Here is a 20,849-nt window from a genome sequence, read left to right on the forward strand (position 1 = left end):
GAAACCAACTCAATTCCAAGGGCTTCAAACAAGACGGTCGAACACCATGAAACCTTATTCAGTCATATTTAGAACTAGCCTGGGCTTACTCTTCTGGCAACAAATTTTTCAGTAAAAAACAACTAAGGTTTGTATTTGGAATTAATTCGAACTGACCAAAAGATTGCCGAGTCAAGCAATATTTACTCGAATTAACTCAATTATTTGGTTTGGTGCGTTATAAGGTTCTAGACTTCGAAGCAGATGATGGGAGGGACACAACAGTCGTATCAGTTGCAAGAGAATGGCAATGGGATAGATCAGAGGATGGGAAAAAGGTGCTTCCAAGGAGTTGGGGTGGTGAAGTTTGAGGGCACCACTAACGGTGAAAACGAAGTAAAAGTTGAGCGAGCAAGCCGGCGAAAAAGTGTTGTAATTGTTTCGATGGGCAGAAATGACAAGAGTGAAACAATCTGCTTCATTTTGGAAGAAACTTATTTAATTGACGCCAGTTCAGCAGGTTTGGGAGTTTCTTGACTACTGAGACCAAACCGTGACTAAGGGCATAAATAACTCGACATAGCTCTTCTGGATTGTCAACACCAACCAATCGCATTCAATGTACGACGCACTCGATAACTAGCTAGAGAGAGCATCGCCTTTGTTTCTATAGTAAACATGCTTGTTGATCAGACAACAACAATCAATATGCATGAAAAAGGGCGTACAATAAAAGTGCCAGTTGTTCTTTACGTGACTCGGATACAAAAATCAACCGGCGGTGTTGAAAACAAAGCATCTCAAGCGACAAAACAAATCACGCATCGGAATTGCTATGCTTACCACTAAGGTCCGAGAAATGAATCCGCAGCGGTCTGCGAGAAGGTCTAACGGACGTCTTGAAAGCACGTCCATGTCCTAGATTTGCCGAGCTAATCAGAAAGACAAAGTCCTCATTGGCGAATGGTGTTTCCAGTCTTCTTCTCACGTCAATCTGTTATCACTATTTTCGGAGTATGAACAAAAACTAGGAGCTCGTGCGAGGGCTTTTGTATTTGAACCGTGTAACTAGCAAGGCTTCTGTCAAACATTGGCGAGATTTTTCCTCATTCGAGATATTTGAAGGGCTTCTTTCGAGGCTTTTGGTTTTGGGCATAGAGTCTTCTATGAAAAGGCAATATGGCGGCCGAATTGAAAATCCTTTTTTGTAAGGGATGAAATAGAACCCTTGAATCCATGCCCACGATGCTTTTTTACTCGTAGAAGTGTGGATAACGTTTTTTTCCGGGTTTACTGAGCGAACAAGTGGACGTAGAAACAGATTTTGGACCGATAATGTTAGGAAATGTCTCGTACAATCAAGGATGCCTCGTGAACAAATTTCAGGTCCGTATAAGTTGAGTGAATTGGGGAAATCAATGTAAACACTTAATTGGAGTTTGGTTTTGGTTTTATATATTGCACAAATGTTGTTTGATGCTAAGTATAATATCTATGAATACCTCAGCACAAGCGTGCTTTGCAAACTAGCTGACAGGTTTGGTTTGGAATGAAATGCTTTTCAGTGAATTTTAACTTCCATCTCGGGAAAAAGTTCCACTAAGGCTGTATCGAAGAGGGTGTATGCAAGCTGAAAAAAAGTAAAAAAGTCAATCAAATATAGACCTGAATACAAAACAAACTAAAGTCAATCCACCTGTTTGTTAATCACCGGGTCTTGGAGGCTTTCAAATACGAAAGATATCCCATGATCAAATGGACGTTGGCCGATGAGTTTTCCGATCAACGGACGGAGAAATTCCAGAAAGTTCTCTAAAGCCCTGGCTTTTCTTTCCAGCTTCATTTCGTCTGTCCTCGGTTCCTGAGGCTCAAATATCGCACCTAAAAGTAAGTTGATCATGATTCTATCCAGAAACTAATTTGTGCCCAAAACATGTCCATATGACGGAGTTGAAAAACGATAGAAGTATGTAATTGAGCCTGATTATCTTTACCTTCTAAGAGATTGCACAAGTGAACGATCCGTCCCACGTTTAGGACTTCGACCAATTCCTTTGCAATTGCGAACTCGACAAAATGATCCGCTGTGTTTCGGCATAAGATGCGTAGCCCCTGAAGAAATTGGCCTTTCCAAGTTTGAATTTTGAACACTTTCAAGGCTACAAGAAACAAAGGGAGATAATCTTTCAGGACCACTCGACTTTCCTACATTTATATGACCTTGTCCAGCTTGGCCAATCAGCTCACCTAAATACATTAGTGTGTCATAGACCCCTTCTTCTTGCTTTGGGATCAAGTAACCGTAATATTTGTGACAATGACCGACTTGCTTGTCGGGTTTGGCATCTTGGTTGTTGTGAAAAAGCGGATGAGGTTTGATAGGTTTTTCTCCACCCGCATCCGAAAAATCTCCTCCTATCACAGAGTCATAACTGGAATATGAAAATGAACCCCATTCTTGGAGATAAAGCACTTATTTGTAAAAAATAAGCTGTCGGTCTATCACCTCGGTTTGGCTGGTTCAGCTTGGGTTGAAGCAAAATAGGCGGCGATGAAAGGTTTCAGTTCCGGCTTCTCTTTGGTCAGTTTGGGAATGGGTACATTCTTTATCATTTTACCCAGTTGAGATGCGGCGACTGTGAATTCTTCGGTCGACGTTAGGAAGGTGAACAAGATCTCCGATCGTTTCAATGACGGATTTTGGAGCAAGCATTGCAAGTATGATTCAAAAGGCTGAAAATAAATCTGAGCCTTTCAATCATCTGTCCATTTTGCTATCAGCATACACGTCCTTTCCTCATTCCGATAAACTCGAATGCATGATTTATAACTGTTGTTACTGCCCAAGTTATAATAAGTATCTATTGGTTCTGTTGGACCAGAGCCAAATCCTCTATCCTCGTGCTCTTTCGCTGTACATCTTCGATCTGTCTCTACTCTCTACTGAATACTCGACAATGCTCAGTTCTAAGTAGTTCTAGTTCTAACCGTTGAAGCTCAGGCAGTGCCGTTCCAGGCGTGCCTTGATTCTCCACTCCCGCCCAAATCAGACAGAACAGAAAGGCCAGCCTTCTCTCTGCGCTTGCTCGACTCGCAAGATCGAGGCGAGTTAGTTTTCGGTCGTTCGCTGAATTCTCAGTCCTGCCCTTGTTCTGACCTCAAAACAAAACAGAGGACGATCCCGGAGTCAGGAAGAACCGACGGTGAAAATCCCATTGCAAAATATCTCAAAAGAACACTTAACATCGAATTTGGAGACAATGGCTACTGCAAATTGTTCAAACGTAGCGTCTACTCCCAAGCGAGTGGCCATCATTGGTTCGGGTAATTTTGCCAGCGCCATGTCCATATTCATAGGGAAGAATGCTCAATCCCGTCCAGAATTCGAGGATCAAGTCAACATGTGGGTGTTTGAAGAGGAGGTCAACGGACAAAAGCTCACCGATATCATCAACACCACTCACGAAAATGTCAAGTACCTGCCTGGGATCAAACTGCCCGAGAACATCAAGGCTGTGCCCGATCTGACCGAGGCCTGTCAAGGCGCCAATCTGATGATTTTTTGCCTACCCCATCAGTTCATCGTTCGAACGTGTCAAACCATGATAGGACACTTTAATTCCAAAGATGCTTATGCTCTGTCCATGATTAAGGGATTCCACATTAAGGAAGGTCCGGCCATTCAACTGGTGAGCGAGCACATCACGGAGCATCTTCACGTCCCATGTGCCTCCATGATGGGCGCCAATCTCGCCAACGAGATCGCCCTACAGAAGTTCTGTGAGACGACAATCGGGTGCGAAAATCCGGCCATGGGATCCCTTTTCAAGCGCTTGTTAGAGACCGAAGACTTTCGCGTCAATGTGACTCGGGATTTTGGGACCGTGGAAATGTGTGGAGCCTTAAAGAACATCGTGGCCGTGGGAGCCGGATTTGTGGACGGTATCAACGGAGGAAACAATACTAAAGCTTGCGTGATTCGACTGGGCTTGGTGGAAATGGTCAAGTTCGTCCGTCATTTCTTTCCCCAAGCCAATTCAACCACGTTTTTCGAGAGTTGTGGCGTGGCCGACTTGATTACTACTTGCTATGGAGGTCGGAATCGACAAGTAGCCGAAGCCTTTGCGCGAGCCTTCCCCAACAAGAAGCTCGAAAATTTGGAGTCGGAAATGCTCAACGGCCAAAAACTGCAAGGCCCTCTCACCGCCCACGAGGTCTACGATTGCTTAATTAGAGATCAAGTCCTGGATCAATTTCCACTATTTGCCACGGTTCATAGGATCTGCATTTCAGAGCAATCACCGCAAGATCTCATTGATATTCTGAAGTCTCAGCCCTCCTCCTATGGTGTGTTAGACGATTAAAGAAGGTACCAAACACTCCCTACCTTCATTTTAGACTCCAATTCATCGAGTCCTTTGCCTGAGAATAACTTTGATCGCGAAGGTAATTTCGCATTTTCAAACTCTCCATGAAATTCGGTCAATTTGGACTCCAAGGCGTAGAACTCGAGGTATCTGTCAATAAAACAAAAAAACAAATATGGTTAAACCCCGCCAAAGGGTTTTCACATTCAAGCTTTATCACCTTACCTTCTGGCCACCGACCATTGCAAATCTTCTGCGTTTGCTAAATAAATATCAAACGGATGAATCACACGTTGAGATTAATTAGACTCTTTCTTAGTTTTACTTTTTTGTGACGTCACGTCGATTCTCTGCACTTCAATCACGTAAACGAAGAAGGGCTTTCCTCCCACATCTTTGGCGGTTGACAATCTCGGAATTGAGACTCGCCAAGCAGTTAGATCACGGAACTCCAGAATCTCCCCAATGCTTCCACTACAATTCGACAAGGACTCTTCTTTTTCTCCATTTTCCTGCATATTATTACACGCCATTTCAAGGCATATATTAGAACCAGTCCACAATGGTTGGTGATATCAGCCTATCTTACGCATATGTCGGCAATGTCCAACGCCGGGTCTAATTTCTCATCCACCAGCCCCTCCATCGATTTGGCCATGACACCATGTCTCAGTTTAGTCAAGCTATTTCCAATCTTGTCCGTGGTCCTGGACGTCCCGAGTCTTGGTCTGGAAAGTATCCAAGAAAAGATGGAGAAGCTTTAGACGTTGGTGGTATAACTGAATACCCTGATTAACTTAATGGTTAGAATTTTGAATGAGAAATCCGGAGGACAAGAGACAGATGGACGGCTAAGGAAGTGGTTGAAATACCTCCGATCATCTTGGCATTGTTGGGATCCCTTCACATCTTTCGCTTTGGAATGGGTGAAAGGGAACAAAGAAATAGACTTCTTCAACTTGGTTCCAATCTCTTTGAGGGGAAAGTTCCTCTCCCTCCTTGATTGAGATGGCATATTTAGTGGCAGGGTCTGAGATTTGCCTGGAACATTGAAAGGGGACACTTTGGCGACCTCGTGATCACAACATGAATTGCTGCTTCGTCTTATGGTCGTCAAGTCTTTCATGTCTTGAAGGTCAAGTCCGTCTTCTAGACTGGACGAGGAACGGGATCTTGATGTTTTCCTTGGTGGTTGTTTGACTTTCAAGTAGTGAACTTCCACAGGATGATGTTCGAAGCATTGATGATCATCCATTCGGAGGTTGGTCATGGACTTTGATGAGGCCAAATTAGGCGTAGGTGCTACTAAGGAACACCCTTCATTGGTTTTTAAGGAGGTCAAGGCCGTTAAGCGAGCCAAATCGATATCCGAAGGTCTTCGCTCGTCTAACTTCGGGGTGTTCAAAGCAATGGGAATATTCAATGAGGGTGTCTTATTGGAGGATTGGGCGAAGTTGGGAGTGGATACAGACATGTGCAAATCACTTTTCTCAAACAAAACCGAAGGCACGCGTGGATTGTTAGTTGGTTTAGGTTTGAAGCTTGAGGGCTTCACAATAAGTGGAAGTCTTTTAAGAAGTCCTCGAAAATTAGATCTACGATAGAAGAACGAGAAAAAAGACAGAGAGTGGGGTCTTCAAGGGTGCGAAAAAAAAGCAAGCTCAAGGTGCCATTTAAGCGCGAAATTCTCTCGCAAAAGTTCCCCCCATCACGAGCAACAGTTTGTTCAGATTGAAAGGATACATATGTATCGGTTTAGTGAAGAATAATCTTGAGGACAAACTGCACTGCGAGTCCGAGTTGTCAATTTTCCAAAAAAAAGAAATTATGATATGCTCTAAAAATATAGAGACGTTCAAAAAGTGCCAAATAGAATGAGTTAGGCAAAAACTGCAAATTTGAAGTATGATTCTGAAAAGTGATAAACTACTTACAAAAAGAAACGGTCATGCATGCATTTTACAACCCAGGTCAATGACCACCATTCAGCAATATCAACTATATACATATGTAGCCGTCTTTAAACGCTCTACAAATTGATCTACAGCTAATGACCTAAGCTTACCTTCCAGGTGGTTTTCCCGCTTCATCGTGAGCGTCATTACCCTTTGTACCGAGTAGAAGGCTGTAGAACTGAAATTGTAACTCATGGGTACTTGAACTGAGCTTCAAAGATAGAAAAGTGTCTTTTGAATGTAATACCTGAACGCTTTTATGGAAAGCAGGACAGAGGCCAACCAAATTTGTGTAGACTGCTTCGTAAGCTTGGAACAGAGGCGTGGTAGTTCTAAGCTTCAGTACATCTTCTTTATTTCCGACCAAAACTGGAAAAGTAAATAAAATGATAGCACCCACGCCTTCGAATGATGACAACCAATTGATGGCTTACTCAGTTCGATTTCTTTAACCAACTCCAATGGAATGTCGACATGATGGATGGCGTCGGATTTAAGGTAAAGATTAAATATGTCTACGGCTTCGTTATGTAGATCTAAAATCTCTTGATGTGTCAAGTCTGGGTTCATAATTTTCTTGTTAAAGTCCTCTAAATCGTGAGAAACAGTTATCATTAGTTTTTGCAAGTATTCGCTTATTGTATATGTTTGTCTCACCAATGGAGCGAAAGAATTGCAATTGATTGATGCCTCCTTCTTCGCGCAAAAACTTTATGAAGGCAAATAGTGTTTGCTGATCCTTCAGAATTCCAGATAAGTCTGTAAATAAACTCTGAAATTCGACAAAGACAGTTAACGTCTATGTACAACTACACAAAAGTAATCTAAATCAACACTCACCGATAGATTTTGGGGTTCAGAAGTTGTGACAAATCGTTTCAGGAACTCGACCTGCACCCCAGAAGGAGGATCAAAAACACGCCCACTTTTCAAGGAGAACGACGTTTCCAGAATGTAGTTAATAATGTCGGGATCAGCCAAAATATCCATGAGCGGCTGAAGGATGCTGCCTGATAAGATATCCGCTAATAGAACCTTTACCGAGCTACACAGTAAATAAGACGTTAAGGTCATGGATGGAGATAGAATGGGGCATTGACATGGAGAAACTTACCCACTGTTAAGATTCCGTTTGGGGAACACGTGTTTCAATAAGCGTCTTGCAACACTTTGGATGTAGAGCACTTCGTTTTCTCTGGACATTGTGGCGGGATGAGCATTAGGCCCAAGAAAATCGAAGAAGGCATCTGGAATTTCCCCAAGACAACTGATGAGATTTCGCACGAACTTCTAGATATATGGACTGCGAACGAGTTTCCCGTCAAATCGGCCTGCTCTTGGTCATAGAAATCCGAGCCACTTTTCGAATGAAAGTAATACAATAAGAACCGTAGATCTCTTCAATTAAAGGCAATCCATTTTTGTATCATTTACTTGTACAGTTCTATGTAGTGTTTACTACATAACTTTGGACATATCTCCGGAATTCACTAAGCGTAGTTTTGGGCTCAAACTAAGGATAGTTCATCTATTCAACAAGATCTTGTGGTCGTATTTGGAATGAAGTGAACGGTTTAGGAGAAAAGAAAGTTTCGCTTCCATTCGCAGTCCATATCTCTAGAAGTCCATAGAGAAGTCCATAGAAAAGGCGTCTATACCTCGATAATCCGATTTGAAAGACCTCGCATATTGCCTGGCGTAATAGCACGCATCAAGGTGACTTAGTCCAATGGGTATAGCTTTTCTCGTGATCAAAGTGGCAAGATTAACCTTCAAAGTTAAAAAAAATATGAAATGAATATTTTTGACTGAACTGAGCCGGAGAAATTGTTACCCTGCTCAAACGTCGGACGATGACAGAGGAGGCATATCGTAAAATATGGCGAATTTCTTGGACAAACTCCTCATCGTAAGAAATCATACCATACCACGAGTAGACATAATCTCTCAAGATGTGCTCGTATAACTGGGAGAGAGATAGCAATCTTCGGTTGAAGGATTTTTTTAAATAAAATATGTTTAAAACTCACATCATTTAGAGCGTCATCTACTTCAATCGGAACTTGAATGTCTCGCCATGGATCTGTGAATGAAAAATCTTTTGGCAATCCCGGATGGATCAAGGGTAGCTCCACACTAGCCAAAAAATTGGGCAATTCATTGTTCGGGCACAGGCTAAAAGTAAGCAAAATGATTGGCGTTTAGTACCGACGGAATTCGGGGTTTTTCCTAAAAGCAAAGAACTTACTCCAAGATCAGAGAAAAAGCCGCAGCCCCGAAACAGAACGACGTGAGAAGAAGCAAACCCGTAGACAGACTGTAAAGAGATGAAAACGGTTTTTTATTCCGGACATTTCTCGTTCAAAAGACACTTCTTTTCTATGCGGGCGATCAATTGGCGTCCATAAAAGTCCTTGAGATCCTCCGGGAGCTCTTCGAGTTGTTTCATGACATTGTCCAACATACGAAGAGCTTTGGCTCCGGGTAAAAGGTCACGGTTGCCATACGGATCTTTCCGGTCATACAGTCCCTGATCCAAGTTCTGCCAAAACACATTCACGGCCACGCCAAAATCTCGAGCAGTCATATTGTGAAACCACATGGCCGGGATAAAGAGAATATCCCCCGGCTCGAGCCAACCTTCAAACGGAGTGGCCTGAGCGAATTTGGGAAAAGCGGCCAAGTCCGGTTGATCGATATCCACTACCCGCGACTTATCCCCATCCAAGTACAAATTCAAAGCATCCGACGGTGCCCACATCACAGCTCTCTTCCGACCCACCACCTGCACATAGACATTATCGAGCACATCATAATGGGTCCAAACCCGGACTCCGGGCGAAGAGACTCGCAAAACACTCGAGAAGAACCGATCCGGTGGGAAAAACTCCGGGAGCCGAAACTCGTGGGCCAAATCCGGGAAATCTCGCTCAAGTCGCACCGTTTCTCGGGACCGAGGGTCCAGACTAACCGATCGCAAGTAATACAACTCTCTTGGGTCGATAAAAGGTTCAGTTATCGCCTCTTCAGGATCGCGGGAGGCTCGTTCCAGTAAAGTATGAAAATCCAAGGTACCATATTGGAAATTCTTGCGCCGGAAATCCATGTGAGCGTGGGTGGTCACATGGATTCGGACCGGTCCATTGGGGGTGTGCCGTTTCAAATGCTCCAGATCGGCCCAGGCTGGGACACAGGGCCCCACGGGCATCCCACGAAGAATGGCAGGACGACGGGTGGGTTGGATGGTAGAGCGGAAATCTGCCGCCGAAATGGATTCGAATACCGGAATGCTGCCTGGGGTGCACATGATGATGGGTGAGACTACTACTGCTATTCCCAATTACCTCGAAAGGGCTGTCGCCGAAATGAAGACGGCCAAGATGATGAGAACGAGCTTCTGAGTGAGCTTGGGCGAGAGGGGCGTGCCTGCCACGCGAAGAATCATCCTCCTGGAGAGGATGGGTGTTGATTAGCTTGGGTGAACGACGGACATTAAGGGCTCCGGGGAATGGAACGGGGTACGATTAGTTCGACGCTCTAAATGTCCCAAAGGTACATCCGATTGTTCCTCTTTCGAAAGTTCTTGTTAAGTACTGTCTTCCTAATCTGACGGATGATTTGATTGTATTGTTGACGTTTGCAAAATCCAGGCTGGCGTTGAGACTCAGGCTTGCCAAATATAAAATGAAACAGGAGTGAGGAGTCACACGACTTCAGTCGGTATTTGATGCAGTTCTAGTATTATACCTTGCGTTGCCAGACCGGAGGTCAGGCACTCAAAAATACCCTTAATATCCATTGTGATCTGGGATCAAATGGGAGAATAAGATTTCTTTCTTATTCGTTGGTCAATTAGGCCAGTTATTAACCCAGGCGCCAGACAAGAGGCCATTTATTTGGAAATGCTTGTTATTTTTGCTTGACTATACAAAGCTATCGAAGTTATTTTGGCAGGGCTGGTCTCTTTCAAAGTGAATTCATGACAAAGTAAGGTGGATTTTCTGAAGAAAACATCCTGGAAACAATTGGTTATCTATAAAGATGATGCTGGTCCACTTTAACCAAATTCGAGTGAAAGATTCGGGGACTATTTCGATAACCGACTCTGGCCTTTGAGCTGGATGCCAGATTCACCAAATCTGGTCTTCTCCATGGCAAGTATGGAAGCACTAAGAGGTAGGCGAGCTCCTTCGATTGCTGGATAAGGGGAGGTTGAGAGAATAACAGGGTGATGACTGATGAGCAAACTAGCGATTTATAATTAGGATCTTGCTTTTTTTGGTTTGGTTTGAATTTTTGGCGGGGATTTCTGACCGCTACAGGGAATGCCATCCCTAGTAGTACTATTAAAATGAAAGGTTAAAGTTGTTCTATTTTGGATCTATCACTATCAATACTTATATGATATTTGGTCTACGAATTTGTGTTGGCATACCGAGCTAGTCCTTGAATGTTGGATTGATCTGGAATCCTACTTTAAAAAATGTTTAAGTCTGACTTGAATGATGCTACCGGATCAATAGGGCCTACGAATTCCCTACTAATAAAAGAGGGAAGCAAATTAAACAATGAAGGAGCCCGAAAAGAAGAGATGTGGACTTCATTCTTCGAGCTAGCCTGGATTCTCGAAGGCTTGAAGGTGCTCTCAAAATGCACATTAAGCCTCGACGGTCACTAGAATTGACCCTAAATCGTGGGTTGGGACAAAGCTCATGGATGCTTTTGAAGACGTACAGTATCAGATACCTTTGGTACCTTATCTGAACACCCAGTTTAAACTAGAAAGTGATAAAAACAACTCATTTGAAAGATCGCTTTCATTAATTTTTGCTGGTGTTTTTTTTTCCTCTTATACCATTTCAAAGTACGTATTGTATTGTCACAAAAAGGCTAAAATGTACAATATATATTCAACCAGAGTGTTTTAAAGGCCTTCTGAGAACGGAACTTAGTTTGTAATCTAGTTGTGACTTGGCAAATTTTGGACTAAGTCGCCGGCATTAGGCCTACATCACGCTTGAAGCAACTGTATCAACTAAAAAGTTACCGTTGAAAGTATTCCGTAGAGACTGCCAGAATGTGCTTTTTGAAGCTCTGTTTTATCCACTAAGATGCATAAAAAACAGGTTTAAAAAAATGCAAAAATCTAAATGTCGAAGACTGTTCAAAATCCTGCCAATATTTGATAAATGATTTTAAAAAAAGCATTTCCACACCATCTGAACAATCTAGAGTTGTGAAGGCAGGAAAACCGAACGCAAAGACAAAAGGCCGCCACTCAAACATATAAATTATAATGAACTAATCAACGGAATGGGGCATGAAAGTCTCGTCCATGCTAACGAATGGTTTACTTGGAACAGAATAATCTTTGCCACTTGGTTGGTCGGTCGTACCTATGTCCGAAATTTGAGTGACAATATAAGTTACATAGGCCCTAATAAGTGTCGAATAAAGTAAATCATTTTTGACACTCGAGGTATTGCCGTCAAGAAGCCTGTTTTTTAAAGCTTTTACCTCGGAGTTTGGGGGCTGGACGTTAACCGCTATGACAGTACACCGGCCAAAGTAGTGAGCAGATGCTCATTCTGGGTAAAGTCCAAGCCTTAACTCAGAGATACGAACATTTAAAAAAACTCGCCTCAGGGTGTTTGAAATCTTTGATATTTTTGTCGTAATTGATCCCGTCACCTTGCCTCAAGTTTGTTGATAATATTGTGCTTGAGGATTGCATGCCCGTGTGTGAGTGTACAAGATGAGAACACGTTGGAGCCTTCTGCTTCTATCTATCCATTCTGCTGTTGCCGACTCATCAGTGATCGGTGCCTGCCCGAACTAATTTCGCCCTTTAAGCCCATTGCGCCACTTGTGCGGTGCTCTTCATTTGCTCACATACTCCATAGCAAAGTCAGTCCACACACACATCCGAGGCTCCACCGGGCAAAGGGATAATCAAATCTTCCAACCAGGTAAGTCCGTTCCGTTGGCCTATTTTCGCGTTCGCCCTCTCCTCCCATGATGCCATTCCATTCAGAGGACAATCTCCTTATCAGCGATCTTCTTGCGGTCAGCTCATTCACCTCATCTACACGGGCCTTTCATTTCACGGGATTGCGTCCGCCGGTTAGTTGTGCCATTACATCATTTGAAGGCCCATTACGTCAACCTTGAATCGGCTTCACCGGAGGGAACAAGACGAGTTCGAGCCCGTGGGTCATGTGTATCGCTTTTTTCTACTTGGCCCCCGAGAAGGATGACTCGGGGCCGGTGGCCCTCATTTTGGTCATGAACCGGGACGAGGATCTGCGACGACCCACCGAGCCGGCCCGTTGGCTTGGACATGATCCGCCCATCCTGGCTGGACGAGACTTGACTGAGGGCCGAGAAGGTGGCACTTGGTTGGGTTTAGAGAAGCGCACCGGCAAACTGGCCTTTTTGACCAATATGTACACGGGTGAGGCTTTAAACCCGCAAGCCCATGGTCGAGGTCATTTGGTGACCGACTTCTTGAACAGCCCTCAATCAGGAACCGATTACTTGAACGGCATTTTCCGGACCGATAAGTTGTTCAACCCTTTCAATCTTGTTACGATGGATTGGGATGGCTATGCGGGGCGGTATCAAGCCCAATACTTTCGACCTACCCAAGCCCCTAACTCGTTATGCTCCGGTTTTCACGGTCTGAGTAATCATCCTTACACTCAACCGTTTTTAAAAACCGAACGAGGTCTGTCTCAATTTCAATCGTTGGTCGCCGAGGCTCAGGATGGAAAACGCGATCGAAAAGCATTGGTGGAGGCTTTGATTACCATGCTGCATCAAAAAGAGCGCCATGTACCCGATGAACAGATGAAACGGCAGGCGGGACCTGATGCGGAGCCCCATGATTGTTTGGGTTCGATATTTGTCGAAAGCCCCAATGGTGAATATGGTACCCGAGCTCAAACCGTGATCATCGTGAATAAAAACGGCAAAGTCTACTTTCAAGAACGGGCTAGAAGTGCTGAAGAGGACTGGTCGAGTCATGAATTTGAATTTACCATTGGCGAATAAAGCTCCGGGATATTGTGCATTTTGAATCTGATTAAATCTTTTAAGTCGTCTGATTGTGTTGTCACGTTTTTCCTCTACTTTTCCTTAGATAATCATGGCTGATGCGGTAAACGAGAAAATCGTTGAACAAGGGAACAAAATCCGAGAGCTCAAAGCCTCAAAACCAGATAAGGCTGCACTCAAGGCTGAAATTGACGTTCTATTAGCTTTGAAAGCCGAGTACAAGTCGTTGTCCGGCGTCGATTGGAAACCCCCTGCATCCGGTGGAGGTGGTTCATCCGCCGCTCCGCCCAAAAAAGAAGCCGCTCCAGCCGAGGCCAAAGCGCCTGTTCCAATTTTATATGAGGGCGGTGGTCTCACCCCTGAAGATGAGAAGGCTTTGAAGGATTGCGCGGCCAATACACTGGATATCAAGATTCAGAATTGCGGCGATGTGGTGCGACGGTTGAAAACCGAAAAAGCTGATAAGAGCAAGATTGATACCGAAATCAAAGTCTTGCTCCACTTGAAATCGGTTTTTAAGGACAAGACCGGCCAAGATTGGGTGCCGCTGGAGAAACGTGGCAAAGAGGCTAAAAAAGGTGGCAAAGAAAATAATCAGGCCCCCAAACCTGCTGAAGAAGGGTGAGCTTTTGCTTAATGTTCATGTCTTACTCGGATCCCTCGAGGTCATTAATGATGCGAACTCATTTGTAGTGATAAATCTGAGAAGCAGTTGAAGCGAGAGGCCAAGAAGGCCGAAAAGAAATCGAAAAAGGATCAGCACAAAGGCGTGGCGGGTGCAGTGGGTGCAGAGGCGGCAGAGGGGGACGAAAAGGATGATAGTGGGCCCGATGTGGCTGAAGGAAAATATGGCAATCTTCCCATGAACCAATCTCGGGATAAACCCAAGCGAACCCTCGTGGATATTGCCATTTTAGGAGCCAAGCTCGCCGGGCAATCAGTTTGGGTCCGCGCCCGACTCCATACGAGTCGTGCCAAAGGTACGTGAGCCACCCAAACATTGAATTGTATGATCCACTGTTTTGAAATGCTCATCATTTCTCCAGGAAAGCAATGTTTCTTCGTCCTCCGACAAAACCAAAAAAGCGTTCAATGCATTGCATTTGTTTCGGAATCTATAAGCAAGCAGATGATTAAATTCATTTCCAGGTACACCAATTTGTTACAATCATTGGGCTATTGATATCTAGCTGAGAGAGATTTTGTCATTCCCATTACAGGGTTTCAAAGGAGAGCATTGTCGACGTTTTTGCTACAATGACGAAAGTGGACACCATGATCGAAGGATGCTCCCAAAAAGATGTCGAGCTTTGTGTTCAGGTAAGTGTCCTTGAGATTTTTTTTGCAAGTGTCGGCTAATAAGGCCATCAAGGCCATTATCTCAGGGTGATTGGTGTGAACGCCACACAAGCGTCATAATTTGTCAAGACTTCACATGCTTTGCAAATTTCAGGAGGTTTTCGTTGTTTCCCAATCCGAGCCTCAATTGCCGCTGCAAATCGAGGATGCTGCCAGAAAAGTGACTGATTTGGACGCCGACTCTTTAGCCATCAAGGTCAACCAAGACACTCGTTTAGACAACCGAGTCCTGGACTTGCGAACCCCCACGAATCAAGCCATTTATCGATTGCAAGGCGGAGTGTGCCAACTGTTCCGCGAATCCTTGAGCAAACGTGGTTTCGTCGAGATTCACACCCCCAAAATTATTTCTGCTGCCAGCGAAGGGGGGGCCAATGTATTTACGGTCTCATATTTCAAGAGCAAGGCCTATCTGGCTCAATCACCCCAGTTGTACAAGCAAATGGCCATTGCTTCCGACTTTGGCAAGGTCTTTACGGTGGGGGCCGTCTTCCGTGCTGAAGATTCGAACACTCATCGACATTTGACCGAATTCGTGGGCCTTGATTTGGAGATGGCTTTCAATTTCCACTACCACGAGGTATGAACCACTTGTTATTGGGGTTGAGAGAGTGTGGCTATCTATACCTTGCCCGGGCCTTAATTTTTGGGGCTGGCTATTTTGCAGGTAATCGATGTGATCGGTTCCATGTTTACGGAAATGTTCAAAGGATTGCGCGATCGTTATGCAAACGAAATCGCGACCATCAATGAACAATATCCCGCCGAGCCCTTCAAGTTTTTGGATCCTCCTTTGAAGCTTAATTTTGTAGAAGGGGTGGAGATGTTGCGTGAAGTAGGCGTGGAAATGGACGAAGAAGAAGACTTGTCCACCCCCAATGAGAAGCTCTTGGGCCGTTTGGTGAAAGCTAAATACGACACAGACTTCTATATCCTGGACAAGTTTCCCTTGGCCGTGCGGCCATTCTACACGATGCCGGATCCGAACAACCAAAAATGGTCCAACTCATATGATATGTTTATGAGAGGCGAAGAGATTCTCTCGGGTGCTCAGAGGATCCACGACCCCAGTTTTTTGGTTGAGCGGGCTAAGCACCATCAAATATGTAAGTAGAAGATACATGGAACTTGAGCTTCTTATCTCACGAAGCACCTCGAAGGGTACCTACTCTCAGGAGTGAGAGAGTAGGTGGGTTAGTAAGTAAGTGAGTGAGTGAGTGCATTTGCGAGAACTGCTAAGAGGAAAAAGGCACTCGTGTAGATGCATAATCTCCTCTGGTAAGACTTCAAATGTGCTGAAGGAAAATTTCCCTGTAAATGGAAGATTAATCCTTTTCCGATTAAAAAACTTTCGATCAAGTTTTTAAGGCTCGTCGAAAAAGACTCGAAAACAGAAAGCACCTCGGAATAATTTAAGCACTTGTTGACATGGCGTAGTCTCCCGTCGCTCGACTATCAAATGTCTGTTTCTAAGCATACCTACCTTTATTACGAAAAAGGGAGTTGTGTCGTCGTTTCATGTTTGAAGAAGAGGCGAAACCAATCAAGGCCAGAAGAAGTGGAACGAAAAAAAGCTTTCCTTAGTTTCCGTACTTCGGCGCCTGTTCAGATTCTCAAGCATGAGGGAAGCTATTGTCATTAACAATCAGTGACTAGCTTTAAGAAACTTTGATGGCAGGAAAGAAGACCCTGGAAACGAAAGACATTTCGAATTATCTGGAGATTGTTTTGTTCAAATCTGAAAGTTCCATCTTTTATCACACGAAGCTTTGAAAGGATTTTTCCGAAACGTCTAACGAAGACGAGCTCAAGATTTGTCATTTATTGTCGAACATTTCCCAGCAACCAAGGCCCAATTCTAGCATGCTCCGAGATTTCTTCCTAAAGAATAAGATGCTTCTACTACGCCGTGAGCAGTAAGTAGTTAAGCTTTTCTTCCCGACATTGGAGGCTACTTGAGAGTTCGTTCGACTTTAGCTCACCTCGCTCTTTGAAGAGAGCTCATTTTCTTTCAAGCTTTCGCTCCAATTTTCAGGCTTGGATACGATCAAGGCCTACATCGATTCGTTCCGATATGGTTGTCCTCCTCATGCCGGTGGCGGTATTGGCATGGAAAGAGTTTGTATGCTGTATCTGGGCCTAGACAACATCAGAAAAACATCCATGTTCCCCCGCGATCCCAAGCGAGTGACTCCATAGGAGAATATATGAAAAGGATTTGTGTGGTCATTGAATTTACTTTGGGACAAGTTCTATCTGTATCTTCCAATGTGAGTTCGTGATCGAATGAAATAAAAATATGGCCAAAGGTCTATGGTAGATCCTTGTGGTTCAATAACTTGGTTGTTATAGTGTCAAGTGGTGCATTGGCATACAAATATGTTTTTTCGAGCGTTAAGTTCGTCCGCACACGTTTGCGGTGACGTTATATACGATATGGGTAACTGAATCTTTTTTTGGCACATTTCAAGGGAATTACACCTTGGAACGTAAATAATAGAAGTTGTAAAATAGAAACACTAATTAAAATGAGTAAAGAAAAAATAACTAATAACAGAGCGGTGTTATTTACAAATCATTTTTTTTTAAATGCGTATCAAGCGATTTCAATAATAAGAGATATGAAGTGATTCCAAACCACCCCAAAATAATTATAGACAAAGTGAGCAACCAACTTGCAACATACTTGGAAAAAGATTGTCAATTATTTCAAATCACCGGATTGTTCGAACAAACAGTACTTGGATATTATCCAGTGATAGCAACACCGAGTGAACTTCTGTTTCAATTTTGTAACACAACTCTTTCGAATACGAAAAATTTAGTTAGCTCACTTTGCACTTTACTCGTGACTAAAATGAGAGCGCCAAATTGATTGGCCAATCTATATCTGATTGAGATAAATGATCAATTTTATTCTTTTGCATGTACATTCATCGGTCGCCGAGAACAGTGAGAATTCGTCTTCTTGGCCAACAGGATATCACATTAATCCCCAGAGTGTATTTTACTTACATTTCTTCCGAGTTCATGTTCCTTGGAATTATACTCAGAGCATAAATGCTCCATAAAGGGGAAAGATCATTTCCTCGATCTAGTCACTCATGACATCAAGAACCAAGCAACTAATCGTGGTTGTTGCTTGCCTGGAGCTCGCTTGCTCTCTCTTTTTCTCTCTCTCTCCCCCTTCGCCTTCATCTCCTTGATCGCACTTCTCTTTCTTCTGTTTCTCTTCGCTTGATCCATGATGATCTATTTTCGTCGAGTCGTCGTTCTCTGGTTACTTGAGTTTCAGTTTTTCCGAGCTTCTCTGACGATCAGCAGCGAGAAATCATCTAAGATCGGAAGAGGATCTTTGATAGTGAAGATATTGACGAGTTCCAAAATTCAACTATTCATCCACCCGGGACATCGGACAAAGTAAACATATATTGGATTGCTATTATTTCTAAGACGCAATGAAGAACTTCAGTGGACGGGAGAGGAGCAAAAGCTCCTCGGAGTGCGACACAATGGTCAAGAAACAACGAAAAATGTCCGTCTTTGGTTACTATAAGGATCGGGAGGATCGGGCCTCCACAGATATCGGCCATCTACCGGCAGATCAGAATCCATTTTTACTGCATTTACCTCGCCATGCAGAACCGGGGATTATTTGTTCCGACTCGGACCTGTACTCCATCTTGTCAGGACGAGACGTTGATTTTAATAGAAATGTCCAAAGACCATCGATTAGCATGGTACGCAAAGGGCTTCTCATCAAAGGCTTCATCAGCCAAGAGCTCAGTCAACAAATCGACCGAGATCGGATTCTTATGATGGCTGAAGAGCGACGACGCATCAGTACCGGCTCATTTGACCCTCAGATGAGACAGAGTAAAGACTGCTCCTCGAGTAAAAATAGCCCTCAATCCAAAAAGAAACATTCCATACATGCCATGACCACTCTAGAATGTGAAAGAGCTGTGCCATGGGATCAGGAAAAGGACTTTGGTGTGGACCCCATCGTGATTGGATCCGTGATTGAAAGTTTCTTGAAGAAACATGACAATCATAGTGATTCGAACCATTTTTTGACGGTGCCTGGTGCTCGCACAGAGCGTGGGTCGTCACTCTGTGAAATTCGAAAACTTCCCTCGCCAACCCTAGCTAAGAAAGTGAATTCAAGACGGGCCAAATCCATGGATGTCAACGCACCAGCCACGGCTTCCATTTTGCCTCGTCCGGGGATACTCGAAGCAGATTTTAACCCCAAGAGCAAGGCTCATGAGCGTCGATATTTGACCGTGGATGAAGCTGATTCAAGACCCCGGAGATTATCCTGGAAGTCCGTCGCACCAACAGAGTTTCGTCACACCCATCAAACTCGGCTTCAAACTCAAGCTCAAATTGAGAAATCCTTCCACGAAATGACGTTGGTCTAAATTGTCACGGTTGGGTGGAAAGACCGCATAGGAGGAACTAAGACGAATTCACTCTCAAAGGATGAAAGGATGGTCAGCTTCCATTAGAGGTCAAAGTCGAGATCAAGGGTCAATTTCTTTTCTTTTTGAAAACCTCTCCCTCCCACGGTGAATGGCATACTTTTAACAATAAATGGGATTGACTAACAAACTTGCCTACTTTTTTAACAATGTTATGATAGCCCTTTCTTTTCTTCGGAATTTCCCCATTAGCGGCCCAGGGGAACTCATATCAATGAAGGCTTTCAAGAAAATGACAAAAATAAGTTACCATTAGACCTAGGCCTAGGAAAAGGAGTCTAAAACCTAAAACCTGTGTTTTTTACCTTTTTCACAATTTTGCACAAGTTACCTCAAACGTCGGTTTTTGGGAGGAAATCCCCCTGTTCAACCGTTTTTTCGCACATTTCATGCTCACTTGCTGAAAAAACTTCAAAAAAGGGAAACAAACTTGAAATATGGTTATAAATATGAGCAGCTCTTTCATGCTAAAAATGGTCACTTAAAACCAAATCCAAAACCGACTTAATTGACAAAAAAATGTCACAAGACCTAACTTCTTGCTTGTTTTGCAAAAACATGCATAGAGAGATTTGTTCTATTGCGGTGTATTTTTATTCAACAAACGACAAGATATGATATCATCATATGATATCATATACTCGTTTGAGCGCGTTTTTTTTAGCGAACTGTGAATTTTTTTCAATTTTTTAGATAAATTTTACTCTACGCCTTTTTTATGGCTGATTCCGCCACCCTTTTCATCATTTTTTTTCACCTCTTTGTTACCTTTTTTGCTGAATTGTTCCATATTTTTTAAACCTGACTTTCACAGTATGATACTATCAAAGCAAGTAGGCAATGGGGTACCCCAAGTGGTTTCGTGAACGCAAATCTTGAAATGCGACAGAACTAAAATTTACCAAGTCTCATTTCAAAATGTGCATTCACGAAACTATCTTATACTCTAAGTAGGTGCGACTGGGCACAAATCGCATCTCAAAATATGCGCTCACAAAACCATGCAGGGGTACCCCATTCAAAGCACATTTTTTTTTAAATCTGCATACTGATCCATTAAGGGTAATATTGTTTTTAAATATTTCTATCACGACCATTTCAAGCCGTTTGTAAATAGAAGAAAAAAAATGAACAAAAGTCAAATCTCATTTGATAATGAGTGCGAACATTTAGGTATTTATTCTCAAAAATCTGGAAAAATAATCCTCATATTATTAACAAATTGAAATTCAATAGGTACTTACGAAGAATTTATAAAATATGCTTTGGGGAATTTGGCCTCTAGTAAAAGCAGGCTTTGAATTGTAAATTCCTAATTTTCAACTCCTTCTTTTTGACCTAAGAGTAGTGGAAAAGTGAGTGCTATTTTTTATACCAGAACAATGAAGGTGTCATGTACTTTTAATATGCTAATCCAGTTTGCTATAATATCATGGCATTTGTTACTTTTAAGTATAGCGCCATATCTTTGGGCAAAATATCCTATTCCTAAAACTTGTGAGTTTTAGACATTCTTAGAAAAGCAAAATAGAAAAAAATACATTATTTCGTCAAAAATTCATGTTTCATGAACAATGCTCCCCACAGGGTCTTTGCAACATCTACAAATAGATTTTGTCATTGGAGGTGTTGTTAAACAAGTCTCATCT

General features: G+C 43.1%; 5 protein-coding genes across 7 annotated transcripts; 3 read left to right on the forward strand and 2 right to left on the reverse strand.

The window, feature by feature from the left end:
• Window positions 1-1,411: 1,411 nt before the first annotated feature.
• Window positions 1,412-9,956, reverse strand: LOC131889241 (sorting nexin-14-like). Of its 2 annotated transcripts, XM_059238309.1 has the most exons (21): window positions 9,646-9,956; window positions 8,550-8,618; window positions 8,332-8,476; window positions 8,136-8,267; window positions 7,960-8,071; window positions 7,416-7,548; window positions 7,142-7,346; window positions 6,959-7,073; window positions 6,736-6,891; window positions 6,549-6,670; window positions 6,412-6,479; window positions 5,219-5,941; window positions 4,936-5,074; window positions 4,672-4,858; window positions 4,572-4,608; window positions 4,367-4,496; window positions 2,486-2,712; window positions 2,227-2,411; window positions 1,974-2,138; window positions 1,676-1,860; window positions 1,412-1,609 (listed from the first exon to the last, which is right to left on the reverse strand). In XM_059238309.1, exons 1-21 carry the CDS (start codon window positions 9,744-9,746, stop codon window positions 1,541-1,543), a joined length of 3,405 nt encoding a protein of 1,134 aa, XP_059094292.1. In that variant the 5' UTR covers window positions 9,747-9,956; the 3' UTR covers window positions 1,412-1,540. The 2 variants fall into 2 exon arrangements, with proteins under 2 accessions (XP_059094292.1, XP_059094293.1); XM_059238310.1 differs by lacking the exon at window positions 5,219-5,941.
• On the forward strand, window positions 2,983-4,637 carry LOC131889242 (glycerol-3-phosphate dehydrogenase [NAD(+)], cytoplasmic-like). Its single transcript, XM_059238311.1, has one exon. It carries the CDS (start codon window positions 3,240-3,242, stop codon window positions 4,341-4,343), a length of 1,104 nt encoding a protein of 367 aa, XP_059094294.1. The 5' UTR covers window positions 2,983-3,239; the 3' UTR covers window positions 4,344-4,637.
• Window positions 8,622-9,746, reverse strand: LOC131889243 (tRNA wybutosine-synthesizing protein 5-like). Its single transcript, XM_059238313.1, has one exon. It carries the CDS (start codon window positions 9,606-9,608, stop codon window positions 8,643-8,645), a length of 966 nt encoding a protein of 321 aa, XP_059094296.1. The 5' UTR covers window positions 9,609-9,746; the 3' UTR covers window positions 8,622-8,642.
• Window positions 9,957-12,075: 2,119 nt separating the features above from the next.
• On the forward strand, window positions 12,076-19,291 carry LOC131888136 (aspartate--tRNA ligase, cytoplasmic-like). Of its 2 annotated transcripts, XM_059236920.1 has the most exons (9): window positions 12,076-12,270; window positions 13,443-13,978; window positions 14,051-14,337; window positions 14,404-14,506; window positions 14,578-14,677; window positions 14,811-15,296; window positions 15,384-15,822; window positions 16,752-16,923; window positions 18,914-19,291. In XM_059236920.1, the coding sequence occupies exons 2-8, from the start codon at window positions 13,449-13,451 to the stop codon at window positions 16,913-16,915; spliced, it is 2,109 nt and encodes a 702-aa protein (XP_059092903.1). In that variant the 5' UTR covers window positions 12,076-12,270; window positions 13,443-13,448; the 3' UTR covers window positions 16,916-16,923; window positions 18,914-19,291. The 2 variants fall into 2 exon arrangements, with proteins under 2 accessions (XP_059092903.1, XP_059092902.1); XM_059236919.1 differs by lacking the exon at window positions 18,914-19,291 and having other exon boundaries at window positions 16,752-17,037.
• LOC131889409 (transport and Golgi organization protein 2 homolog) lies at window positions 12,518-13,354 on the forward strand. Its single transcript, XM_059238505.1, has one exon. The coding sequence runs from the start codon at window positions 12,518-12,520 to the stop codon at window positions 13,352-13,354; it is 837 nt and encodes a 278-aa protein (XP_059094488.1).
• Window positions 19,292-20,849: the final 1,558 nt, after the last annotated feature.

Source organism: Tigriopus californicus, chromosome 10 (assembly GCF_007210705.1).
Source record: "Tigriopus californicus strain San Diego chromosome 10, Tcal_SD_v2.1, whole genome shotgun sequence".
In the NCBI taxonomy this organism is placed as follows: Eukaryota; Metazoa; Arthropoda; class Copepoda; order Harpacticoida; family Harpacticidae; genus Tigriopus; species Tigriopus californicus.